Consider the following 23,886-nt stretch of genomic DNA (forward strand, 5'->3'; position numbering starts at 1 on the left):
CTCCTATCTCTAATTTGCCTTTTTGTGTAACTTCTAAAAACTATAAAATTGTGTGGTATTCTTTATATTACGTTTGCACGCCTTCTTAGTGGTAATGAAATTAGCTAAGTAAACAGTGTGCCAATGTGAGTGGAGTGGACACTGTGAGTACATAACCTGTTGTTGTTGGAAGTCTTATAATTTTATGGAAAGTAAATAAGGTAGTGTTTCTGAATTAAAAAATTAACAAATCGCAAATATCCCACAGCATAACAGTTGGCTTTTTTGTGTGTTTTGGTATGTTAGAAAATGATATCTGATAAATAATATTTCAGTGTCATTTTTGGGGAATTTATCGCTCTCCTAACGTCTAAAGCCGCCACACATTAATTTAGGGGTCGAAGCCGTTAAACCTAAATGTCAACGTCAATGTCACCAATGGTAAACGTCAAATCAAATCAATTTCTAGAAGAAAAATATTTTGCTCATTTGCTGGTGTTTTCTGCAGTGTTTAAGCTAATTTAAACCCACGTGCGTAGCTTTTGACGAAGGTTACGTGGTGTATGATGATATTGGCGGATACTTTGACTTGAGAAAAGTGGGAAACAACACGGGAATCATGAGTAAACATATGTACTCTACTGCGAACCTATCTGACAAAGAATTGAAAGAACAAGGGAACCGATTGTTCAGCTTGAGACGTTTTGAAGATGCTATGAACTGCTACACTAAGGCTATCGTAAGTACTATATTATTAATTTCTATGTTTATCATTGCAGAACTATGCTAAGATCTTGGAACCAATTGCCCTAATTTCCTTAGTAGTATAAATGAAATTCTGTACTATGGTTTGGAAAACTATTTTCGAAAGAGGACTCTGGTGAGATCTTATATTATATTTGTGACACATTTCACGAACTCTTACTCAGTAGATAGACTTAACATATGGGGTCAAAATACATAATTATTGGTATTGTTGCATGGTTTAAGTACTTGCACTGGTAAAGAAATGAAGTTAAGTGTCAATGGCCTCATTTTATTGTTTACTATTGACATTTTTACAAGCAAAGTTATCTCTGGCGAATATAATTTCTATCTAATAAGGTTATATTTTGGAAAAAACATAAATTTAACTACGGCTTCTTTTATATTATGACCTACAAAAATATAAATGTCATAATGCCACAAAAACCCTGATCTATGGTTACAAAATAATATTTACAAATGAAGAAATTTGATAAAAACAGATTTTTTTGTGATGTCAAGTCATACATTGAAATTATTATGAACCTATAAAGCATCTAAGGTGGCCACATAACAATGCTAAATTAATTGATAGCTGTTATCACTGCTATACTGTGAAAACTAATTATCTGGAATTTTCACAGAAAATGACAGCACCACAATTGCAATATGTAAAATGCAAACATTTTCAAAGAACAATGGCAAAATAGTAGTTAAAAGAATTCTAATAAAAATCTAAAAAAATTAAATGTTTTTGGTGGTGGTTTGTGACTGTAGTTGTGCGGAAGCGGCGTGGAATAATTAACTGCATGTAAAAGTATCCAACACAAGCCCAGTTATTTTGCACGACTTAACCTTCACTGGGTTTGCAGAGTAACAAATTAATTTGCTTCCATTGTTATTAACATGGACTTTGCAAAGTAACGCCTGAATGTATTAATTAGTTAAAAGAATTTGTTAGCATCTTCAAATGTCTTAGTTACAAGTTTGAATAAATAAATAAATTAGATTTTTCAAATTATAATAGCGGCATATCTAAGTCGGGAAATAAAATCATATTTATAAGAAACTCTAATGACTGATTAGTATGTAACCAGACTGGTATTTACAACTTTCTGCAGTTTCTTAGTATCTTAATATTGAGCGACATCTAGCCACCTCAAAAAGAAATTTCAGTACCTATGCATGGATATGGTTTACATTTAGTTCACGTAATATCAAATTCCACAGATTTGTCATAAGCATAATAATAACAAAGTAGATAATTTCTTCTCCAAAATGCCAAGCGAGAAAATGGTAAAACTGACAAAAAAGTTCCTGAAATCAGGGATAGGTAGCATGTTTCACAAAAAAAAAATATTCCCGAGTTACCAATGCAATAGTCTGTGGTATTTATTAATTAACTCAGTTATTTTGTTATGGCTTAACTTCCTGCCTTTTATCCATACTAGTACAAAGAATAATTTCCTCTGAACTGTCATCATGTCACAAAACTGCGGCACCATTCACCTTCTGTTAACTCTGTTTAAGGCTTCTGTACTGTATTTTGATATAATAATACACTGAATATATTTTATTCAATTACGTAACACATAACCTTCAAAACTTCAAACTGGAATATCTTTAATTCTTGACTTCTCAGAATAGTAAACACAAAACAGAATGCGTTCAGGAATTTGAACTTATATTTTCACATAATTATTTTTTCAGTATTTATAACAAAAACAACAACGTAATATATGGGAGTTTGCCATTGTTCTTTAGGTAAAACATGTGGAAGCATCTGTTACAAATTATCATACCTGTCCATGGTATGCATAATAAATATTTGTTGTAGAAATTTCAATTGCATTTATTTCAAAGTTGATATTTTGTGAAATAATTGTTTTTCCGAGTATAACGGCGATGTCGTACAAAAAACAATTCATATGAAAATTGAAAGTGTCAGTGGTGTCAAGTTATAAATTATTCAAGTTTTCAGATGGTGCTATGAATAAACATTATATTTAAAAGTAAAACTCAATCTGTAAAAATACAACATTAAACTTACTTTTATTATTGTAAGGGTGGCTTTATTCATGACCCATGTAGACCCTCGTCACTGCAACATGATCTATTGTGATCACCACTAATTACAAATTAGAGCCAAGACCAATTAATAATAATAACATCGCACACACTCAACAATTGTGTTAAAAAACTGAAGGATTCTCCTGGCTTTGATTGTTTTGGTGACATCTGGTTGTGGCATGTACCTACCCAGTGTGGAGCTTTGTAGTTCCATCTAGGGGCAGCAATGGGTAAGGAGATGCAGAGGAATTTCATCTGCCTCATGGCAGAATCTACATTCTGTTTCTTCTCGGAAAAGTTACAAATTTGTAAAATTGTGCCTGTAATTTACAGTTTTGTTTAGTGAAGCATTTCACTTGACAGGTGTCAGTTTGACTGAGTGTAAGAGCATATACACGTATTTTATACTTAGAGGATGGAAAAAAATAAAGGGAATTTTATACGCGCCGAAGGCGCGCTGTAGTGAGTCAATTGAAACGCGCGCAAACATCGCGCTGCAAGCAAGAAGCTTATGTACTGCGCTGGCGTTTACACTTACAATTAATAGTAATAACGCACACACTGCCACACGCGACACAGAGTTTCCCTGCACTAGGGAAACTCTGTGTCGCGGGTGCCATGGACACACACATAGACAACCACAAATAAATGTGTTCATTGTAAGAGCGAATTAAGTCTTTATAATTAAATTTAGAAATAATGAGCTTTTAGCAAATTAATGTGTAATAATTTTAGTTCTCCGAGTAAACTAGTAATGCTATCTATGGGATGTTAGTGCAATTTTTGGAGCTTCACTTTTATAATGAAAGCTATGACGATATGTGATACTTTTAAGCAAAAAAAAATGTGTTTTAAAATATGGACTTCACTTTTATAATGATCGACACAAATATAGGCCTTACAATTAATTATTTCTCCGGGATCGGGAATCGAACCCGGGACCTCCGCGTGGCAGTCCAGCATGGTACTCGTTCGGCCACCGAGGCAGTTACGTTTCATATAGTTGCTTCATTTCAAAAATTTAGTGAAATTAACAAACAAAGCTAAAATGAAAACTGTCTCTTATTAAAATGCGCAATTCATACGTGCGACTACAGTGCGTCTGCGGCGCGTATTGGCGCACATGACGTCGTCGGCGCGTATAAAATACGCGGAGTGCAGAGGCACTAACTCACTTTTATATAAATATGAGATATTATAGTAAATTTGTTATAGAACTCTATTGTATGTCAGTATTAAATAGTTTTGTGTAAGTGTATAATTTAAATAAATATATAAATATTAGACCACATCACATATGTCGCTCTGTTGTGTTATGTTATGGAAATTTGACACAACTTTGGTACCGCAAACACGCAGACCCGAGACAATACACTAAAGTTACTTTTTTACATTGACCTGGCCAGGGGTCCAACCCAGGACCTCAGAGATAGCGACACCATGAAAATTGATGTGCAAGCCACTCGACTATGGAAGTCAAGTTACCATGATGTCAACTATTACCAACGAGTATATAACCATAAGTTGAGATGAAAAGTAATTTAATTTGTTTGCAAAGTATTCTGCCAAATCATTGCTGTTGACACCTGCGTTCCGATTGGCTATCCCGAATTCGAAACAATTTACGGGTATCGTCAATTGTTTCAGTTCAAAGCGACCAGTTTAACTTGTGATTTGCTATACTGGACGATAATTGTACAATTACATAATTCACATTTAATTACCGATGACTCAACTGCCTCCGTGGCCGAAAGGTTACCATGCCGGACTGCCATGCAGAGGTCCTAGGTTCGATTCCCGGGCCGGACGAAATATGTATTTGTATGGCTTACATTTATTTCTCTCGTGAATTTGGGTGTAATTTGTGGTTGTCTATGTGTGTGTCCATGGCACCCGCGACACAGGGTTTCCCTAGTGCGGGGCTATGTTGAGTGTGAGCGTTAAAAGAAAAGATGAAATGTGATTCCGTTTGTTCTGTAATTAGATGAAGAATAGAATAGAATAGAATCATTTATTTCGTATTATCAATTTCATAATATCACAATTCGAAATATAATATCAAGGGATAACATTAAGGTAAATAATGATTTTAATGTTAATATAAAATAAAATTATTAAAAGAGAAATAAAGGAAAATACGAATAAAAAATACAAAAAATAATTCAAATATTTTCAAAATACAAACGTCCAAAATTAAAAATATAATTATAATTTCTTTAAAAGAAACTCCTCTACACTATAATTCATTATCCAATAAAAGGTCTTTCAGTCGAGAACAAAACACTTCGTCATTTGTAACACTTTTTCGACTTTTGGGTACGTGTTCGTAAAATCGGGGCCCGATTACTCGCGGATTGCTCGTTACGAGTTCGGTTCGATGAGCAACGAGTTTCAGTATTTCTATGTTACGTAACAGTCGACCTCCGCCTGTGCATCCCTCGTAAATCTGTATGTTTTTACGCACAAAAACAATTACATCGTGTATGTGATGTTTCGCTGTTTTTCCCACACCACCGAATGTAACAGCCCCCATTATAAGAGATATTATCTTATAAGTACAGAATATTTTTGGAATATACCGAGACCACAGACGGTTGTTGGCGCTGTACTTTTCCAGTTTTCTAATTTGTGATTTCAGCGCAAACGAGAGTTGATATTTAAAAGTGATATCAGGCCCATTTGCCTTGGATTGGTATGAAAAGAAAGATATGACCCTTATTTCGTGTCTATCTCTGGTTATTAATATACTCGATGACTATTACAAATATACACCGGTGTCAAAATATTAGAAGCATTTTTTTTGCAAAAAGTTGTTTGTAGAAAAAAAGAAAAAAGTTTTGTTGAACAGAATTTATAGTTGTACAATTGTCAGCTATTTACTTGGTTCTTCCTATTTGTAGTTTTTATTAACAAACAGCACTATCTTATATAGTTTCACATTTGTCACATAATACAAATTTGTCAAATTGTAATGTTTATTGTATGTTCTGAGCTCATTATTTACCTTGCTCACAGGTAGTTTAGTATATAATATGCTTTTCATTACTCTTATCAAAATGTAGTCTTTTGGAGGATTAGCAAATATCGCTTTTTGTGTTTAGGTAAGTGATATGTTCATATCAGGTTATTGATAATGTCTGGGTGTGTTAATTTGCTCTCTGGATGTTGTGTTCTATTATGATCATCAGATTAGGAGGAATAATATACAAAATATATAAAAAAATAAAGCCGGTTTAATTTTTTTTATCTATTTTTAAAAGATTATTTAAGCAAATTCACAGATTTAGTTTTATTTCTTACGTCTGGTATCACCACAGTTTGGAAATCTGACTATCTAGTTTTACATTTCAATATAAAGATTTTTCTTATATGTCGTAGAATTTAAAGAAAAGCCACAGAAAGATGCGTAGTTTTATGCGTTATTTAAACTGCCTCTGTGGCCGAACGGTTACCATGCCGGACTGCCACGCAGAGGTCCCAGGTTCGATTCCCGGGTCGGGAGAAATATTTGTATGGCCTACATTTATTTATCTCGTGAGTTTTAGTGTAATTTGTGGTTGTCTATGTGTGTGTCCATGGCACCTGCGACACAGGGATCCCTAGTACGGGGCCATGTTGAGTGTGTGCGTTATTTAAAAAAAAAGACCTTATTGTATAATTGCGAATGTGGTAGCTTCATATTATTACTTCGGTTTCCAAATAAATTTTGAATATTATTTTTATCTGTTTGAAATATATGAGATTATTGCAACGGTAATTACATATCTGGCAGATTGGGAACTACACATAGGATACGTTGATATATGAATATATTGTCCACAGATAAAAAACCCGTCAGTAGCAACTTACTTCACAAATCGGGCACTATGTCACCTCAAGATGAAGCGCTGGGAGGCAACATGCCAAGATTGCAGACGTGCTTTGGATATAGACGCAAATCAAGTCAAGGGCCACTTTTTTTTGGGACAGGCTTTGGTGGAACTGGAGTGCTACGACGAAGCTATAAAACATCTTCACCGAGGTAGGATATGCGGTATTGGAAATAGTTCATTTATTCGTATATTTCAGCTAGTGTGCGAGGGATGATGCCTTGGGTTTGCATCGTATGCACGTTTTTCTCCCATTACTTTTATTTTTTTTTTTTTCGCTTGCGGCATCTGGCATTTTTTTAAGTTCATATAAAGACTGGCTCTTGACCCCTAAGCCCTTAGTATACGAGGAGAAAGTTTTCGCGCGGCTGCCCAGTTACCACGCCCTCGTGTACATTAATGGCGTTTCTGAATTCTATTTACTAGGCAACAACATTTAAATTCCTCTGAATAATACAACCGCGTGGTCGCCGCGCGGGCCGCCGCGTAGACCAAATTCAACCTAGTCTCGCCTGCGTGCCCGGGACTCTCAAACTTAAAACATAAAAGCTAAATGAATAGAGCGTATTTTGCCGTGATAGTTACACAAACGCCGCCGGTGCGAGGCGGCCGCGCGGGGTGGGCGCGATGAAATTCGTGTCGAATAAATAAGCTCTAACTAATCTTGTAGCAAAAATACGCTCTACAATTTTTTTTTAATATCTAGACGTCCATATCATTTGCAGTCCCACTCAGAACTTTAAATCGCTTACATCTGAGGAGTACTGTCACTGCGCCCGACACCCTAACACATAAGTTGACAAGTCCCTTGTGCCTATAATTTCACCAGCACCCTTCAAAACCTTCCGGTTTTGGAACACAGTAATGCTGCTATTTATTGCTTGGCGGTCGATATAGGGAAGTACTGCCAAGTACTTCCCTGGAGGAACTCTTTCACACGCTGCTCTACTGCTACTCCAATGAATCGAGCTCGAACAGAAGATGCCTATTCAGTGGCACTTTAAAGACATTCGTGTTGTGTGTGTTCGGAAATACAGTCTTTATCCAGTATATACCGAAAAAAAAAATCAAATGATAAACGTCATACAGATTACAGATCTTTATTATTATTTTTTAAGCCAACGACTTAGCCCGGGAACAGAAGTTGAACTTCGGTGACGATATAGCGGCCCAAATTCGAATTGCACGCAAGAAAAGATGGAACGTGCAGGAGGAAAAACGGATAGCGCAGGAAATCGAACTTCAGAGTTATTTGAATAGGTGAGTTTGTTGAGGTGTTACTTTTTGTTAGTTATTATAAATTAGAATAACGGACGAACAATCCCGAGGAGCGTCGGAACATAAACTGCAAGTCACGTTTTGACTTTTCTTTTTTTTTATCCAATTTATCCAACCCGAACATCGAACCGCTTTAAAAATACGTTTCAAATGCACAGTTCTGATATCAATGAGACTAGACGACGAAATTGAAATCGAAATTTATCGGATTAGCTCCTTAATTGGTAAACCGGCTAAACATTTTTTTCGGATTTTACGTGTCAGCCGTGACCACGGGACCTTTTTGGTTAAAAAAAAACAAATACTCCCGATTTAGAGCGACTACAGACGGCGATTTTTAGCAGCGATGCATTCGCGATGCAGTAGCTAATCGTCTACCTTTACATACGCGCGCGATTTTAAGCAGCGATGCAAACGCGATGCAAGTGCGCGACTATACAAACGCGCGATTGCATCGCCACATTTATTGGTGCAGTCGCACGTTTTGCATCCACGCAACGCGCGTTCATGTAACGCGTGATTGCATCACTACACTTGCGATTTATAGGCGTTTGCATCGCTGCTAAAATTCGAAGTGTGTAACTACTCCTACATCCGAAAATATCTTGAAACCCAAGAACACGATACCCTATTTTTTATTATATGATACCAATTGATTATTATTACCTATTAATTTTATATAGTTTGTATTGTTCAAAAATAAGTGGCACGTATGTCTTAAGTTACATGCGGATTTCCTACATTTTCCTATTTTGGCTAGTGATAGAACGTCATGCAAAACCGTTACGTGTGCGCTTTGCCTTACGAACGCCCAGTACAATGTATTTTAAGATGATAATCCTGCGTACGCGCTCGTTATAAATGAAGTTTGAATCTGTTTTGGATATTGACTAATCATACTTGAATAACATTCTGCAGACTTGATCTAGTAACTAACATCTTGGATCGTGATTAGTATTCCATTAAAAATTATATTGATTCATAGTTACACGGGCTCAAAAACGCGTTGCCTTTTGCCCGTTTAAATTGCCCGACTTTATGGTGATTTTTCAAAACTGTATATAATTTTCCATGCAATTTTGTTTAAAAGTTATATGTTGCTTATTATTTATAATAATAATATGTGAGAGACAACCACTCCAATTGCTTGGTCTCAGACTAAGGAATTCCCTATACTATGAGTACCAGAGCAACGGAATTCACTCTGGGGCACTTCCCAGAGCAACCAGACCAGAACCAATTTAGAAAAGTCCATTTCCCATATTGGTTTTACCGGGAATCGGATCTAGGACCTCCGCATCCAGCGTCCGCAATTATACCGTTACGCCACCGAGGTCGTATTTGACTGAATATCGAAGTAAGTAGTGCCTTAAGCGGCAGCGCGTTCTGGACAGGAATGTCTCTTAACTGGTCATGGCAGAGCGCACAAGTAATTTCATTTTTTGTATCGTATATCATAAATAATTATTACCGTTTCAGGCTAGTAAGTGAAGACATGCAGCGTAGAATAGAATCTATTAAATTAGAAAATAATAATGAAGAGGAAGCTAGTGCAAAAATATCCAAAGTCGAAGAGGAAACTGTAAGTAACTTAGTTAAACATTAATTTTCTTTTGTAATAAAAAAATAATAATAAGAGGCTTTAGACTCATGAGATTTGCAGCTTGATTTTGATTGCCTTTCCCGATCGGAAACTGCGTCTTTTCCGAGTCGAGGCGTATAATATTACGGATGGGCTACCCGATCGGATCGATACCCATTTGAATTAAAATCAGGGCCCAGGAGACACTTGATCCGTGGTGTACGTGAGTGTTGCGTTCAACAGGTCGCAAACAGGCGCATTTAGGGCGCATTCTCCAGATCTGTACGCACCCAAAAGTTCAATTTATGTTGCTGCGAACGGGGACGGACTGAACTATGTCAATTGTGTAAAGTATGAGCCAAAAACCGTGTCACACGTCTTCCCGCGTTCCCGCGCATTCTCGGGAATTCTTGCAGCTACGGTATCGTATATACGTTACTCAATTGACATAAATTTAATTATGCTTTGTACAATTCCGTTGCAAAAATTCGCTTCCGCGGGTACTTTTTATGGAATTACCATCTGCAATAAATGACATAATCGGAACAGAAATGTTACGATGTACATATTATGTGTTAAGGTGTATTTATTTTATTTAATGTTAAATGTTTAGATACCTATTAATTTTATTGATGTGAACTTCTCAGTACCTATTTTTCTTAATACTATTAGATCTTTTTAAGATCTTTATCCCCCAATTTATAAGACTTTTTCAGGAACTTTTTCGTAATATTCGGTCTAAGGTCCTGAAAAGGTCTTGAAATTTTTCGTAATATTAAGTATATCATTACAAAAAGGTACTGAAAAAGTCTCATCAATAATAAAGGGTTTTTCAACAAGAACTTTGTTTTGTAAATCAAAATAAAACAATAAATTTAGATGACAATGATTCAAATTTTTATTGTATTAAAAAAAGTAAGGCTTGGCAATTATGAATGAAAAATGGTATCTGATAAATGTCCACCACGACCACAGTTACAGATGTCGATTGTTTCATCAAAGTTTTTAATCACTTTTTGACAAAAAGGGGGGTCTATTTCGTTAATCACTTTAAGAATTTTGAGTTTTAAGGCTGCAATCGATCCAATTGGCTCCGTATAGACTCTGTCTTTAACATAACCCCATAAAAAAAAAAATCCAGCGGTGTTAAATCACATGATCTAGCTGGCCACTTAATGGCTGAATTTCGTGAAATTATGCGATCGGGAAATTTGGTTTGCAATAAATTGATTGTTTCAGTGGCTGTGTGACTTGTGGCACCGTCTTGTTGAAACACATGTTAATGATATCCATATCGTCAATAATAGGCCAAAATTGAGTTGTTTACGTCTCTCGATAGCGTAATCCATTTACAGTATCCACATTTCCAGCCGATTTTCGAAAAAAAAACGGCCCTATGCCAACGGCACAAGTCACAAGATTTACAAAACAAAGTTTTTATTGAAAAACCCTTTATTAATATCTAAAAAAAAACAACCCCATTATAGTAACGTAGTTTTCAGTTTAGAAGATGCTGAATATTTGTTTTTTTTGTTTCAGAATAACTACACTAGTGAATTAAATAATTTATTTGCAAAAATAGATGAGAGAAGAAGAGTGAGTCTCTTTATTTTTATAACATTATTGTCGATATTACTTATGACTCTGACGTAAAGATTCAATAATAAAATATCAGTGTAACTTTTAAGTGACACACACTGTATCAGGCTTTAATGTTATTGGGCTTCGCAAGTAATATCTTCATGAATAAACGTAGTTTTGGCGGGTGCAATTTTTTTTTCTTGTCTGTTAACCGGTATTAACATATTTTGGAGGACACTGCCCTCTTTTGTAGGTGTTCGGAGTTCGATTCTCAGAATGCAATCCTGCCCTCGTCATAAACAACTCATTTTCGTTTTGGTAACTTTCGAGATATTGGCACCTAAAGCGTTTTTTTTTTCTTTGAAAAATGTCAATTACGGTGATTTAGCTTAACAATAAAACGGAAACTAAACAAAATAACAAAACCGCTTATAGGATGTAGTAGGTCTTGTTACGCTGATTCCAAATATGGTAATAAACCATGGTCGGATAAAGTTGTTCCACATATGTATATAGATATAGCTACTAGGAGAGTTATTAAAGCCACCAAATATTAATTAATTACTTTTTCGAATTAGGGATTCCGGAAATGGTTTTACTGCATCGTAGGACAAAACTACTGACCTACGAAGTCAAAGTTCGATTTTAAAGTAATTCTAGTGGTGACATGTAAAATAATGCAGTAGATGATTGATCTTTTACCAAAGTAGAGAATAAAAAAGAAACGAGGATGGTCACTCTCCGTCCTTAGCTTTAGATACCATATCGCGACCCGCATATTGACGGTCACATTAACAGAACGGCAAATAGTCGACGTGTTGTCCTTAACGAATGGCTCGCTTATAGCTTACTTACCGTTGGTATCTGTAGCTAGGGAGGGGCGGAGAGTAACCATTCTCGTAAATTCTTTATTCTCTGCTTTGGTAAAAGGTTTTAAAAACTCTGTGTTGCTCCTTGTAGCTATATCTACATTATGTGGAACACCTTTTCCCGACCATTGGTAGTAACTAATTTTCGCTGAAAATGTCAATTACATTGTTTAGGATAAGGACGGCAGAATCTGCATCATTGCGTATTTGGAATCATGTGCAGTTTAGTTAATTAACTCCTTTCTTTATTTAATTGTGAGGGAAAAAATCGCACTGAAACTTTCATTACTGAGTTTATGTACATTTCTGAAACGTATATGGATTATATATACAGTATACCTACCTTGAAGTAATAAATTGTAAAAAAATGTACTTTTTAAATTTAAAAAAAAATCAACGATCTCGCTGGCCTAACGGTATGCACTGTGGGCGCTGTATGCGGAGTTCCCAAGTTCGATTTCTGGTTGGACCAATTTGGGGAATGAACTTTCCTAAATTGGTGGTTGGTTTGGGTGTGCCCCGGAGTGAATTCCGTTGTTCTGGTACCCATAGTACAGGCAATTCACTAGTTTGCGACCATGCAATTGGTGTTGTTGTCTGGCACATATTTTGAAACTTTAGGTAACAATACTTTCATATAATTCATTCTATTAGCGTAAATAGAAAATTAATAACACTGATTAATTAAACATTATTTAATAAAAAAATAATTAATAAAATGATTAAAGTTTTAAATTGCAAAAACGCTAAGTACGTTAACGGTTTTTGAGATATGGTAGTTGAATTGTTTCTTGTAAAGAAGAACATGCGTTAAGACTTTTGTTCCCGTAGTATGCCGCTTCAATAAAGCTATTATAATCCACATTTAACTCTCAAATTCCAGCCGGCCTTTTAAAATTCGGCTTTTCAATGTTTTAATTAAATTTTATCGCAATAGCTAGCATGGCGAGCACCGTGACGTCACAATTGTATGTCGTCGCGAGCGCCACGACCAATGACTGCAAAAGATTAACACAGTGCCAAACATGGCTGCAAGGTCACAGCTGATTTTAAAACATATTGACAGCTCTGGCACAGTAATTTTATTGACGTAAATATTAAGCGCGACAAACGAGACGATAAGAAATAATAATAACAAACAAATTGATATAAATAAATTATTGCAAAAAGGTGAGGAGAACATTTTTAATACAGTTCAATGGGGGAGACTAATTAGAAAGACGTAAATAATAACTAATATAATATAAAATATTATGTAAAAACATAAACTACAAAAACCCGACATTTTTTGTTTCAACGTTTTCGCGGCGATGATTAAACGACAAAGATAGCTATATATGCAATTTCATATCGTTGTCCTCGTTTACCAAATAAGCAAACTTAACTTTATCAACGGAAATATAACCATATAGTCACGGGGAGGTTTATCACACATGTACTGAATTGTACTGCTGTGCTACGGTCACAGATAACATTATTTTGTCATATATTTATTTGAAGGCTTTCGTGATTATTCAGTTAAAAGATCTCATACCGTGACGAGAAACCTGTAATTAGTTATACCATAAATTGGTGATACCATAATTGTCGTTACCATAAATGTATTTTGCACGTAGTTGTATCATAGTTCTTAGGGTTTGGAGCTCATTTGCCAGTACGCTTTAGCACTGCATCCATATTATGGGTTCAGCATCAAGATTGCAAGCGATGCCCCATATGAAACACATTTAGCACGTATGCTGAAGCGTAGTGACTTATGGGTTCCTAAGGTAACCTCATTTTTTAATTTTTTTTGTAACATCAAGTGACGGGACGTTCAAGTCGTGCGCCTTGTAGTAAGCTACATGCCTGTCCATAACAGTTACAGTGCCACTCAGAGTTTTAAATGCAAACATCTGAGGGCCACTCTACCACTGCGCTCGTCACCCTGAGACATAAGTTGACAAGTCCCATGTGCCAGTAATTTCACCAGCACCTTTACCCTTCAAAACCGGAACACAGTAAAGCTGACATTACTGCTTGGCGGCAGAAATAGGTAAATACTCATGATTGCACCTCAAAGTATTTTAGAAAATTGAAATTATCTTAGTTCTATATTGTAAAAAAACATCTTTAATTGCTAAAGTTAAAAAATAATGGATGACCGCGTAATGCGCGAACTCCTACGGCTTCTCCACCTACACATTTCGCCTGTAATGCGTCATTCATTATTCTGGTGATCAGATTCACAGGTCAGAAGTCAACTTAGACGTTGATCTTGTTATTGTGTCACTTTGTGGTACTAATAGCATACTAATGCATAACCTTATTATTAAAATTTGTTGCTTAGGGCTGTGGGTTTCGATCGCACTTTAGAAATTAATTTCATCTTAAGGCGAGTCATCGGAAGAAAAGCGGGAAAAACTGTTTTGCAAATTCAAATGGTTAATGGTTTATTAAATAACGCTTTTACAAAAACTATACGAAGCACCCAAGGATATTGTCTAAACAATTTTGGATGCTGGATGTGCTTTATCCGATCATATGAAATCCTAAAAACAGGCTAAAAATAAAAGTGTAAAACGAATTAAACAGGAATAAAATATCTAACTTTGTACATATTTTGTATATTCTTTTTAAATACTACAGAGGACCTGTTAAATTTTGGTTTTCCACTGAAGCCCTATAGTTATTAAATTCACATTTATCCCCGAATTTTCAAATTGCCCCGCGGATTAACGACACGACGCGTCGACATCGGTGTCAAATTTTCTCCGCCTGTACTTATTTTATTCATATTAATTTACACCGCGCGGATTTCGGGACGCGAAGGTACGACACCTCATACCTATTACTGCCACCAAGCAGTAATGTCAGCATTACTGTGTTCTGGTTTTGAGGGTTAAGGGTGCTGGTGAAATTACAGGCACATGGGAATTGTCAACTTATGACTCAGGGTGACGAGCGCAGTGGCAGTGCCCCTCAGATCTTTGCAATTTAAAGCTATGAGTGGCAGTGCAACCGTTATGGATAAGCGTGTAGCTTACCACCAGGCGCACGACTTATTCGTCCCGTCACTTAATATTACAAAAATATAAAAAAAATAAATTCACCTCCTAAAATCCAGGCTTGCGCGAATTACCTCGCCTTAATTGCTTTCTTTGTAGAATTTATTTCTTGACACGTCGCCACTGACATCTATGAAGTCGTCAGAAATCGTAGAGGGAGAATAAGAATAGAAAAGCTTCTCGCGTATACTGACAAGGGATACGAACAGAGTACCTATAAATTCTGGGTAGTCTACTTTTAAAATTTTACCCCGTTAAAGAAATTGAAATGAAAATGAAGCCATGGTAGCCTAATGGTTTGACCTACTGCCTCTCATGCATAGGGTCGTGGGTTCGAATCCAGACTCACACCTCTGAGTTTCTCGGAGTTATGTGCGAAATTTAATTTGAAATATATCATGAGCCTTTCGGTGAAGGAAAACATCGTGCTGAAACTTGCACGTTGAAGAAGGTTCAATGAAGAAGGTGATCTTGGCTCATTTTGTATGAGCATAATAATAAATTCGAGTCGTTTTAACCATTTGGTCGCACAAATAAATCAAACTTTTAATGCACATTAATGATCCTAGAAAACCCGTTTTTCTGTTCGTCATTAAAATAGGTATATTAATTAATTTTAGACCAGTAATGTAACGGTACATATTTTCCAAAAGCTCTTTATGAGCATCACAATTTTGTTGTAATAATGGCTTCTTAAAGCCGTAAGCATTCAAATTTCTTGAATTCGTTATGTCAAATAATGAATTGAATTGGTCCGCAACGTTTAAACTCCTCAAGACCTAGATTTTCTGCACAAAACTCAATAGCATCAGCTACTGATGCGCTAAAAGTCTGTGCAGCCAACTTAACTTTCATTATTTGTTTTTTGAATTGCACATGTGCTGTAGTAACTTCATTCGCCAAATGGAAACCCTTATTTACTTGTAGATCAACAAGCTTGTGTCACGAAACCCCATAAAATTATATTTCTTTCACAATTAGTAAGGTTGTTCTTTTCTCTCAAAGTGTTTCTTACTAATTTTAACATATGGGACGGATCCGGAAAAACGGCAACTGGTTTGCCCTTATATTTAAATATGGGATCAATAGTTTCGCTGTCTAGCTGGCATCCTAGCAGTTTAGCCATAGAAAAATTCGCAGGGCATCCATCGAACGTTAATGCAACGACATTAACCCCACATTCTTCTATAAATTCTAGACCTTGCTTTACTAGAGAGGATTTCTGTTCAGCGTTAATGCCATCGATTAAAAAATACCCTACAGGAATTTTCCACGAACCTTTAATACAAGTGAGCATGAATACTAATGCCTCTTATACCGGTAATTCATGGTTATCACGAATATTTCCAAAATTGATAAAACCAACGTAATTAAGACTGTCGAATTCAACGCACTTACGAATAGCCATTTCGTCGAAACAAAGCGCTACTCATATATTTGACGTGTGCTCTTTTTCACGAGCATTTTAACGGCACTTAGGGCTTCTTCTGAAAAATCAGGTTCGCCATTTATGTCTTGATACCAACGAGTTAATGTGCGTGGATGTGGCGTTTGTCACATTTTTATGTGTCAAAAGATACGCTCTTGAACTAATAAAATGTAGGGTCAGAGCAAACTGTCTCATGCTGGTGAATATTTTTTTCTTCAGTGCCAAGGATTCGTTTTAATTATTCTTATTCACAGGATCAATGGCCAGTAGAACGTCAGCATTTTCTTGGTTGATCAAAGATCGTTTCTTCATCTCTTCAATGACACCTGTCAGTTCTGCATTTTTCTTTTCTTATCGCCAATTTTTCGATCTCAATGCAGCTAACTGCTTTTTCCCTTGCTCAGCAATCTGTTTTGTATCGTAATTTTTTCAACAGTTTTTTCTTCCTTGGTGTTATTATATGACTTGAAACCTGTAAAATATCATCAGAATATGTTAAAATGTTTAGTGCTAAAATATTTCAAAAGAGTAAAGATTCATTCTACAACATAGTAACAGTCCTGTGCACAGGATCGTCTTAGGTTTTCGCACTATTCATACATATTTAAACAATATTATAGAAAAATAAATACAGTATTAGACTGAGTTATGTAGATGGCATTGGAGCGGTGGAAGTACTTGCTACATTCGACAGGTCCTAAAATTTTACAACCAATTTTGTATTACAACATTCTTCAAATACATAAATCGCCTATAAAATAATAAACCTGGATAACTATTTACACTAAAAAGGTACAGATTAAATTTGTTATTGCTATTCAAAATTTTTTTATTGTCCTTTTTTTAATGAAATTCCACTGTTGATTCACCCTTTAAGGGCTATCCGGTTTCAATTCCGAATTAAAACCGCATACGTAGAAAGGGCCAAACAATAATAATATTGTTTTCTCGTATACTGTGATGTGTCTGTGCATAAATCAATCTCGCTTAAACGGTTTTTATTATTTAAAGAGCCCCTCTACCCAATTCTCCCTTTACTTCAGAAATATAGGACCTCTATCCGGTTTTCAATGTTGCGAAATATGTCGCGCAAAGCTCATAACGTCACAAGACTTTTTGTCTCTTTGTCTTCTGAGTTTGTCCCTTTTTGTCTTCTAAGCGGTTTAATGCGATTCCGCGCCGATAAGTATAGTGACTCTCTAATACACGGCTTTTTCATAGTATAATAATAAGACAAGTAGTCTGACGCCCGCGTGTTCGACGCGTTAACACCTACCCGTCACTCGCAGGATAGGGCTGTCACTTTATTATTTCGGTTGTCCCTATAGATTGTGAATATGATTTGAAAAAATTAAGTTGTTCATCAAAGTATTCTCGTCCTATTGATATTGTATCTCGATTATGGGAGTATGATTATGATATAGAAAATTTTGTTTGTTTATTTATTAATTTACATCAGGCACACCCATTTAATCTGTAACTTAAGGACTAACATACATATAATATAATATAGCTACAAAATAACTAATCTACACGAATTGCAATCGACGTGAGACGCAATCTGACCTTCCTTCGGCTAAAAGTACTCCTTCATGAAGGTCGACAGATCAGACAGAGAGAACAGAGGCAGCGTCGTCGGTATGGGCGGATGCAGCAGAAAGTTCGGTTCTGTTCGTGCTGTGCCACATACGTTACGCTAGTGGACTTCCTCTTCTCCACTTTAGTGAAACCGTCCTCGTCGCATCAATCCGTCTGCCTCTGTGGTTTTCCAACTTCGCAGACAGGCACACAATGCTTAACAATTCTGAATTTGAAGCACTCTCGTTCAAAATCATGAATACAACAATTAACGTGTCTACTATTTGATGTCATTAAATACCCAGCAAACGCTTCAATTCTATAATGAAAGGCGCGTGAGACGAACCACGCTATGTATCGTGAGTGCATCGCGAGATTACGCGAATGTGCTCGTCCGTACACGGCGCACAGCGGGCGCGAACACATACAAGCCGCGCTGCTACGTCCGTATGGAGTTACACTGTTTGTCTTATAATACTACAGCTTTATGGTCCCCCCCTTTTTTTAACGTCAGGAAATCCTCAAGGATACCCTCCGCCCGGGGGAAGTGAAGGGTTATGTCGGAGTTCTACTGACTAAAACCTTACGATATTCCATCTCCTCACCATGTGCCGAAGTTACGGGGACGCTTACGCATTCTTCCGCGACTCCGACGCTGATTGGTTCGACTGAGCACCGAACCTCATCTCGCTTTTCGGGGTCTTGTCAGCAATCTTGAGAGGCCGACGTGGAACACGTACGCCGCCATCTCGAGTACACCAGTAACGAGTGACGGACTCCCCTAAGTCTGTCGCTCATGGGCTCATGTCACGGGGGCTTCCGCCACCCGTTACCCACCTATGTCGGCAGCTGGAGAGCCAAGCTTTATGGTCCCCCTAAACCATATGTAAACTAACATCCAACTCTATTAAAGCTCTTAAACAAACTTTCGTTGCAGAAGCGTGATGTACCCGACTATCTGTGCGGAAAGATCAGCTTCGAGATCCTCAATGAGCCCGTCATCACGCCTAGTGGCATTACATATGAGCGGAAGGATATCGAGGAGCATCTAGAGGTAACTTCAAACTTTTTTTTTTACATTATGCTATAGTTTCAGTGTGTTCATCATCATCAAACTTAAGAGTTATACTCTTGTCGTTGGAGCATCTGCTAATCATCTCTTCTATAACCCAGCCCCTTGACCCCCTTATATGATAAAACACGGGCCTTTTCCTTTATTTGGTCTATTTAGCTGCTTCTAGGTCGACCTCTTCCCCTCTTCCCATCGATCTTTCTCTCCAAAATGGTCTTAAAGAAGTTGTCGTGTCGTATTAAATATCCAATCATTTTCCGCGTCTATACTCTAGAGTATTCAGTCTGTTATATGGCTTCAATTACTTCCAATCAGATATCGGTATATGGCTAAATAGTATTTTTATTTTGCCCAGTGTGACCAAATTACGTTTTGACGCAAAGTCCAATTGACTCAACGTGAGTAGCGTGATCGTGTGTGCAATTAAGCTGCTAAACAATTGTAGTTAGCGGTTAGCTTAATTTTATAAGAACATGTTATAAAACGTTATTTTTTTAAGATTTTCCTTTACTTTCAGCGAGTCGGCCACTTTGACCCGGTGACCCGCGTAAAGTTGACAGCAGACCAACTAATTCCTAACTTCACAATGAAGGAGGTAGTGGACGCGTTTCTCCAGGACAATGAATGGGCACTTGATTACTAATTTCAATCGTTCCAGAACATTTTGCTAGAATGTTCGAGAACATTCTGTTTCATTGTTGTGAGTATATTGTACTTGTTTATACTTTACTATAACAATTTCTCGTATGTTTCGGAAACTTTCTGGCTAAATTGACTAGCTTGCCCTACATTTAAGGTAAAAGAACGCTTTAGCTTCGTACCTTGTGGAATGATATTAGGAACAAGCTTCGTGATACTAATGTAGTCTTAATTTTTAACAAGCCAAATGTCGAAAAGAATATAATGTTGATTTGTAATAGACAAGGCCCATATACTGACAACAATTTATTACTGTTATTAAAGTAAATAAGTTTATACGGAGAGTTTCAGTTAGTACCTAACGCACGTTTATTTATTACAGCATGCAATTTTATTTTAATTAATTTCAATTCACATACGTAGATAAATTTTAATCTTTAGATATTGTACGTAGAAAACTCAAGCAAATTCGTAAGGTCTGTTGGTTCGATCCGCGGCTTAATTGCAGAGCATCTGGCATGAATTGCCTGAGGGTGCTAGTTCGGCTCCAGCAGGATCAAATGATTTTTTGTTAGTGTTTTGATCCATGTTATAACAATTATAACAAACTAGTGGAGTAATTGCACAAAAAATAATTGAATATCATGGTAGTATAACATCGTGACATTCAATACTTAATTAACAAAAGTCAAGCAATTTTATGTAAAATTAACATTATGTATAAATCGATATTATTGATGGTAATTCGAAACAGTAAAGCTATTAAGAAAAAATATTCACTCCATTGAATTCTCTTTTTTTTTCTTGGCTAATTTTAACAAAATGTCAACAAAGTAGCGGGATCTTCACATATTGACTGTCAAAGCAAAAATCATCATACAGAATAGATATTGACTACGTTACACGAGTACATTATACTGGCAATGACAGCCGTAATCCAGATATCTCGTATGATCTCCACAACAGCGGTCATCCGAAGAGGTTCTTCCAAAAATAAATAACCCCGCTGTTGCCTGATTGTTGGCGTTCTTGATCAGAATTAACCGGCAACATTTACCGAAACTGATACTGGCTCTTGCCTAGTGGCAGCCATTAAACAATAATAATAATATAATACCCGATCGAAATATCCGTGACCTTGATACCACCCCACTTCGTCTAACGTACTCCGCCGTCACCTGTACTGTAAAGTGGCCTCAGAAATCAACAGTAACAAAAACGTTTTTTGAAGATTTCAGAGAGATTTGTAGTGTTGTTTACTATTTTAAATATTAATCCAACACATTTTCAAGCTGACTAGGCCAACGCCGTATATCTGTTTATTGCGTAAGGTGTAATTTTCCCCAGGACTTTATTATTATGGTGCATTACATTAAGTGTTAACAGTGTTAGAAACCTTGCACGCTACAATTGATTGACGCAACACAAAGGCTTTGCAGTACACAGTGGTTTGTGGTGGTGTAACATTACGTGCCACTCGATTTGCATTCCTTTTGCAAAGTAACATTTTAATATTTAGTAAAACACAAAACAAAAGAAAAATCAAAATTCAAAATAAAAATTCCAAATTGCATTGATTGATTGAATTGCAAAAATTGAAAAATTAATAATTCCCAATTCCACACGTAAAATTCAAACTAAAAATAGTATTAAAATTAAAATACTTTCCCATAAAACATAAGTTATTTATTTCCTATTTGCATTCTGGCGCACGTTTAGCTGGAGTTTATAAGAACTGGTTTTTTTTATAACAACAAGTGACGGGACGGACAAGTCGTGCGTCTGATGGTAAGCTACACTGTACATAAGTTACAGTGCCACTCAGAGCTTTAAATTGCAAAGATTTGACGGGCATTGTCACTGCGCCTGTCACTCTGAGACGTAAGTTGACAAGTCCCGTGTGCCTGTAATTTCACCAAAATCTACTGCAGTCATTGCCAATAACCGACAAAAGTCAATGCCTTCGAAAAGCAGTTTGGAGTCAGCGCCTACTGGAACAGCTGGTGAGTACTGCTCACAGTCTGCTCACAATCAGTTGGCATGGATTTTTTTTATTTTATTTGCAACTGCTATTTTGCACGCAATGCAAATACATCTGGTGTTGCTACACCCTACAAACAAACAAAGCGCTACGCAGTAACTCGCATGTCTATTGCTACTTCAAAACCACGTGAAAGTAAATGATATGTAAATGGAAATTAAGTAATTTTTTTTCAAACAAACTAACGTTTCGGGTTTTACAGATCCCACGACCACGGCTGACTCCAGGCCTTTTGCGACAGCGGTTCTGGTAGTAATCAAGTGTCAAGGCACTTCCATTGTTTTTTTGTCTTCCGTGTTCCCGAAATATTGGTTTGCTACAAAAAATATAATAAAATATAATAAAATACTTTTCCTATGTGTAATAATCGCGAAAACCTAAGAACTCAATACCTAACGTAAATGATTGAATTTTCTTTGGCTTTTACTGTCCGAAATGCCATCTTTGATAACAAGAAATAATGAAAAAGGCGTATTATACACGTAAAGATAATCAAATGTGTTAATTTGGAATCCAATAAATAAGGTCTTCCGGACTCATGTATGAATCAATGTTTGTTTTAATATGAATATTTATTGATTCCAATGACTTACAGTATGTGGAAAATGTATGTATATAAGGTAAGTAAGTATTTAACTGGGTTTTATTGCGCTCTGTACTTTAGTTTTGGCTACTGGTTAAAAGATGTTTTAATGAAGAGGTCCGCCTTTTTCTTTTGTTGCAATTAAGATGCGGAGTCACATTGGATGTTTGGGTAAGGAAATGTCACTTTAAGTTGGTTCACCATTATTTCGCATAAAACCAATTAATGTCGTAACTCTAAATTGTGGAATTGAAAAAAATATTATGAATATCGTCGGTGTTATGTAGAAAAATGTAAGCAACATTTCAAAAAATTGTTCAGAGGGGTTTGTTTTACGTTTTAACCACTGTTTTAAAATTAAAATTGAGTTTAAGTTTTTTTCCTTTTCTACAAAACATCAACGATATATTCTCTTTTATAAATGGATAATTAAGCATTACGTGTAAATAAAAAATATTCATATTATTCCCAATAAGATCTATTCACAATTTTTTTTTAATTTTCAAATTCTGTTTTCTCCACAATTTTGAGTTACTACAGTATTTGGTTTCGTGTGGGATTTGGTAACGGTTGGTCTACTTAAAACCGCCGACTGAACAATAACCAGGTATGGGTGTTTGTTTTTTAATTTTACACAAGTCATAATTTCTCCAAGATTCCTGGTTAGAGAGAGGTGGTGTGTGTGTGTGTGTGTGTATAAATTGTTCTGGTTTATTATTATTTATTATATTTGCCTCACTAGTATCATGATACCTGAAGCCACTGAGAGTATTTATACAACAGCACTGTTCCCACTAATATGTACCAACGATGGTACGTACAACTGGAATTACACGAGAGGCGATTGAAAAGTAGTCTTATTTAACTATTTCCAAATAAAAAAATAGTATTGATTACTATCGTGACGCATTCGCTGTCAATTTTTTTTTAGCCGACTTCAAAAATGAGGAGGTTCTCATTTCGTCTGTATTTTACGTATGGTTTGTATGTATGTTACGCGATTACTTCGACATTTGTGAACCGATTTAGATGATTCTTCTTTCGTTGGAAAGGGAGTACCTCAGTAGTGGTCCCATTTAAATTTAAAGAAAATATTCCTCCTCTAAGGGTGGCAAATTAAGGGATGAACCTGGTTTATTGAATTTCACCTACTTTCCGTTAACTGGAGGCCTATCTTAACCTTTACAAAAACAGTTTTATTTCAATGTAAGCTTAAAGTAAGCTTATTATAATATTACTCGCATTCGTACCATGATAAACCTGTCAACCAAGTAATGTATTATTGCTAAAGATATATAAAGATTGAAAAAACGAATGATTTCTCAATGTTGTCTATTCCTTACTAATAATAGGAAAGGAAAAACGCTATATGAACTATGTAATGCCATCTCTTTCTTTTTTCATTGTTCCGTATCGTCTTATCGTAGCATAATGTTTAAGTACTTCATGTTATTTACGTTCAGAGAATTTTAACTGTTAAAAAAAGACTATAATATGTAATAGTATAATCTATTAAAATTACGTT

General features: G+C 36.1%; 1 protein-coding gene across 1 annotated transcript; it reads left to right on the plus strand.

The window, feature by feature from the left end:
* Positions 1–508: 508 nt before the first annotated feature.
* On the plus strand, positions 509–22,626 carry LOC113233790 (E3 ubiquitin-protein ligase CHIP). The gene is made up of 8 exons (XM_026468990.1): positions 509–718; positions 6,616–6,814; positions 7,781–7,922; positions 9,420–9,522; positions 11,062–11,118; positions 18,964–19,080; positions 19,616–19,798; positions 21,981–22,626. The coding sequence occupies exons 1-7, from the start codon at positions 599–601 to the stop codon at positions 19,739–19,741; spliced, it is 864 nt and encodes a 287-aa protein (XP_026324775.1). The 5' UTR covers positions 509–598; the 3' UTR covers positions 19,742–19,798; positions 21,981–22,626.
* The last annotated feature ends 1,260 nt before the right edge of the window (positions 22,627–23,886 follow it).

Source organism: Hyposmocoma kahamanoa, unplaced genomic scaffold, assembly GCF_003589595.1.
Source record: "Hyposmocoma kahamanoa isolate Upper Pololo Valley unplaced genomic scaffold, ASM358959v1 80, whole genome shotgun sequence".
Lineage (NCBI taxonomy): Eukaryota > Metazoa > Arthropoda > Insecta > Lepidoptera > Cosmopterigidae > Hyposmocoma > Hyposmocoma kahamanoa.

Coding starts and splice junctions, on each gene's coding strand:
- LOC113233790 (XM_026468990.1), top strand. CDS start 599: ATGAGTAAACATATGTACTCTACTGCGAACCTATCTGACAAAGAATTG. Junction 6,815..7,780: donor TATAAAACATCTTCACCGAG/GTAGGATATGCG, acceptor TTATTTTTTAAG/CCAACGACTTAGCCCGGGAA. Junction 9,523..11,061: donor CCAAAGTCGAAGAGGAAACT/GTAAGTAACTTA, acceptor TTTTTGTTTCAG/AATAACTACACTAGTGAATT.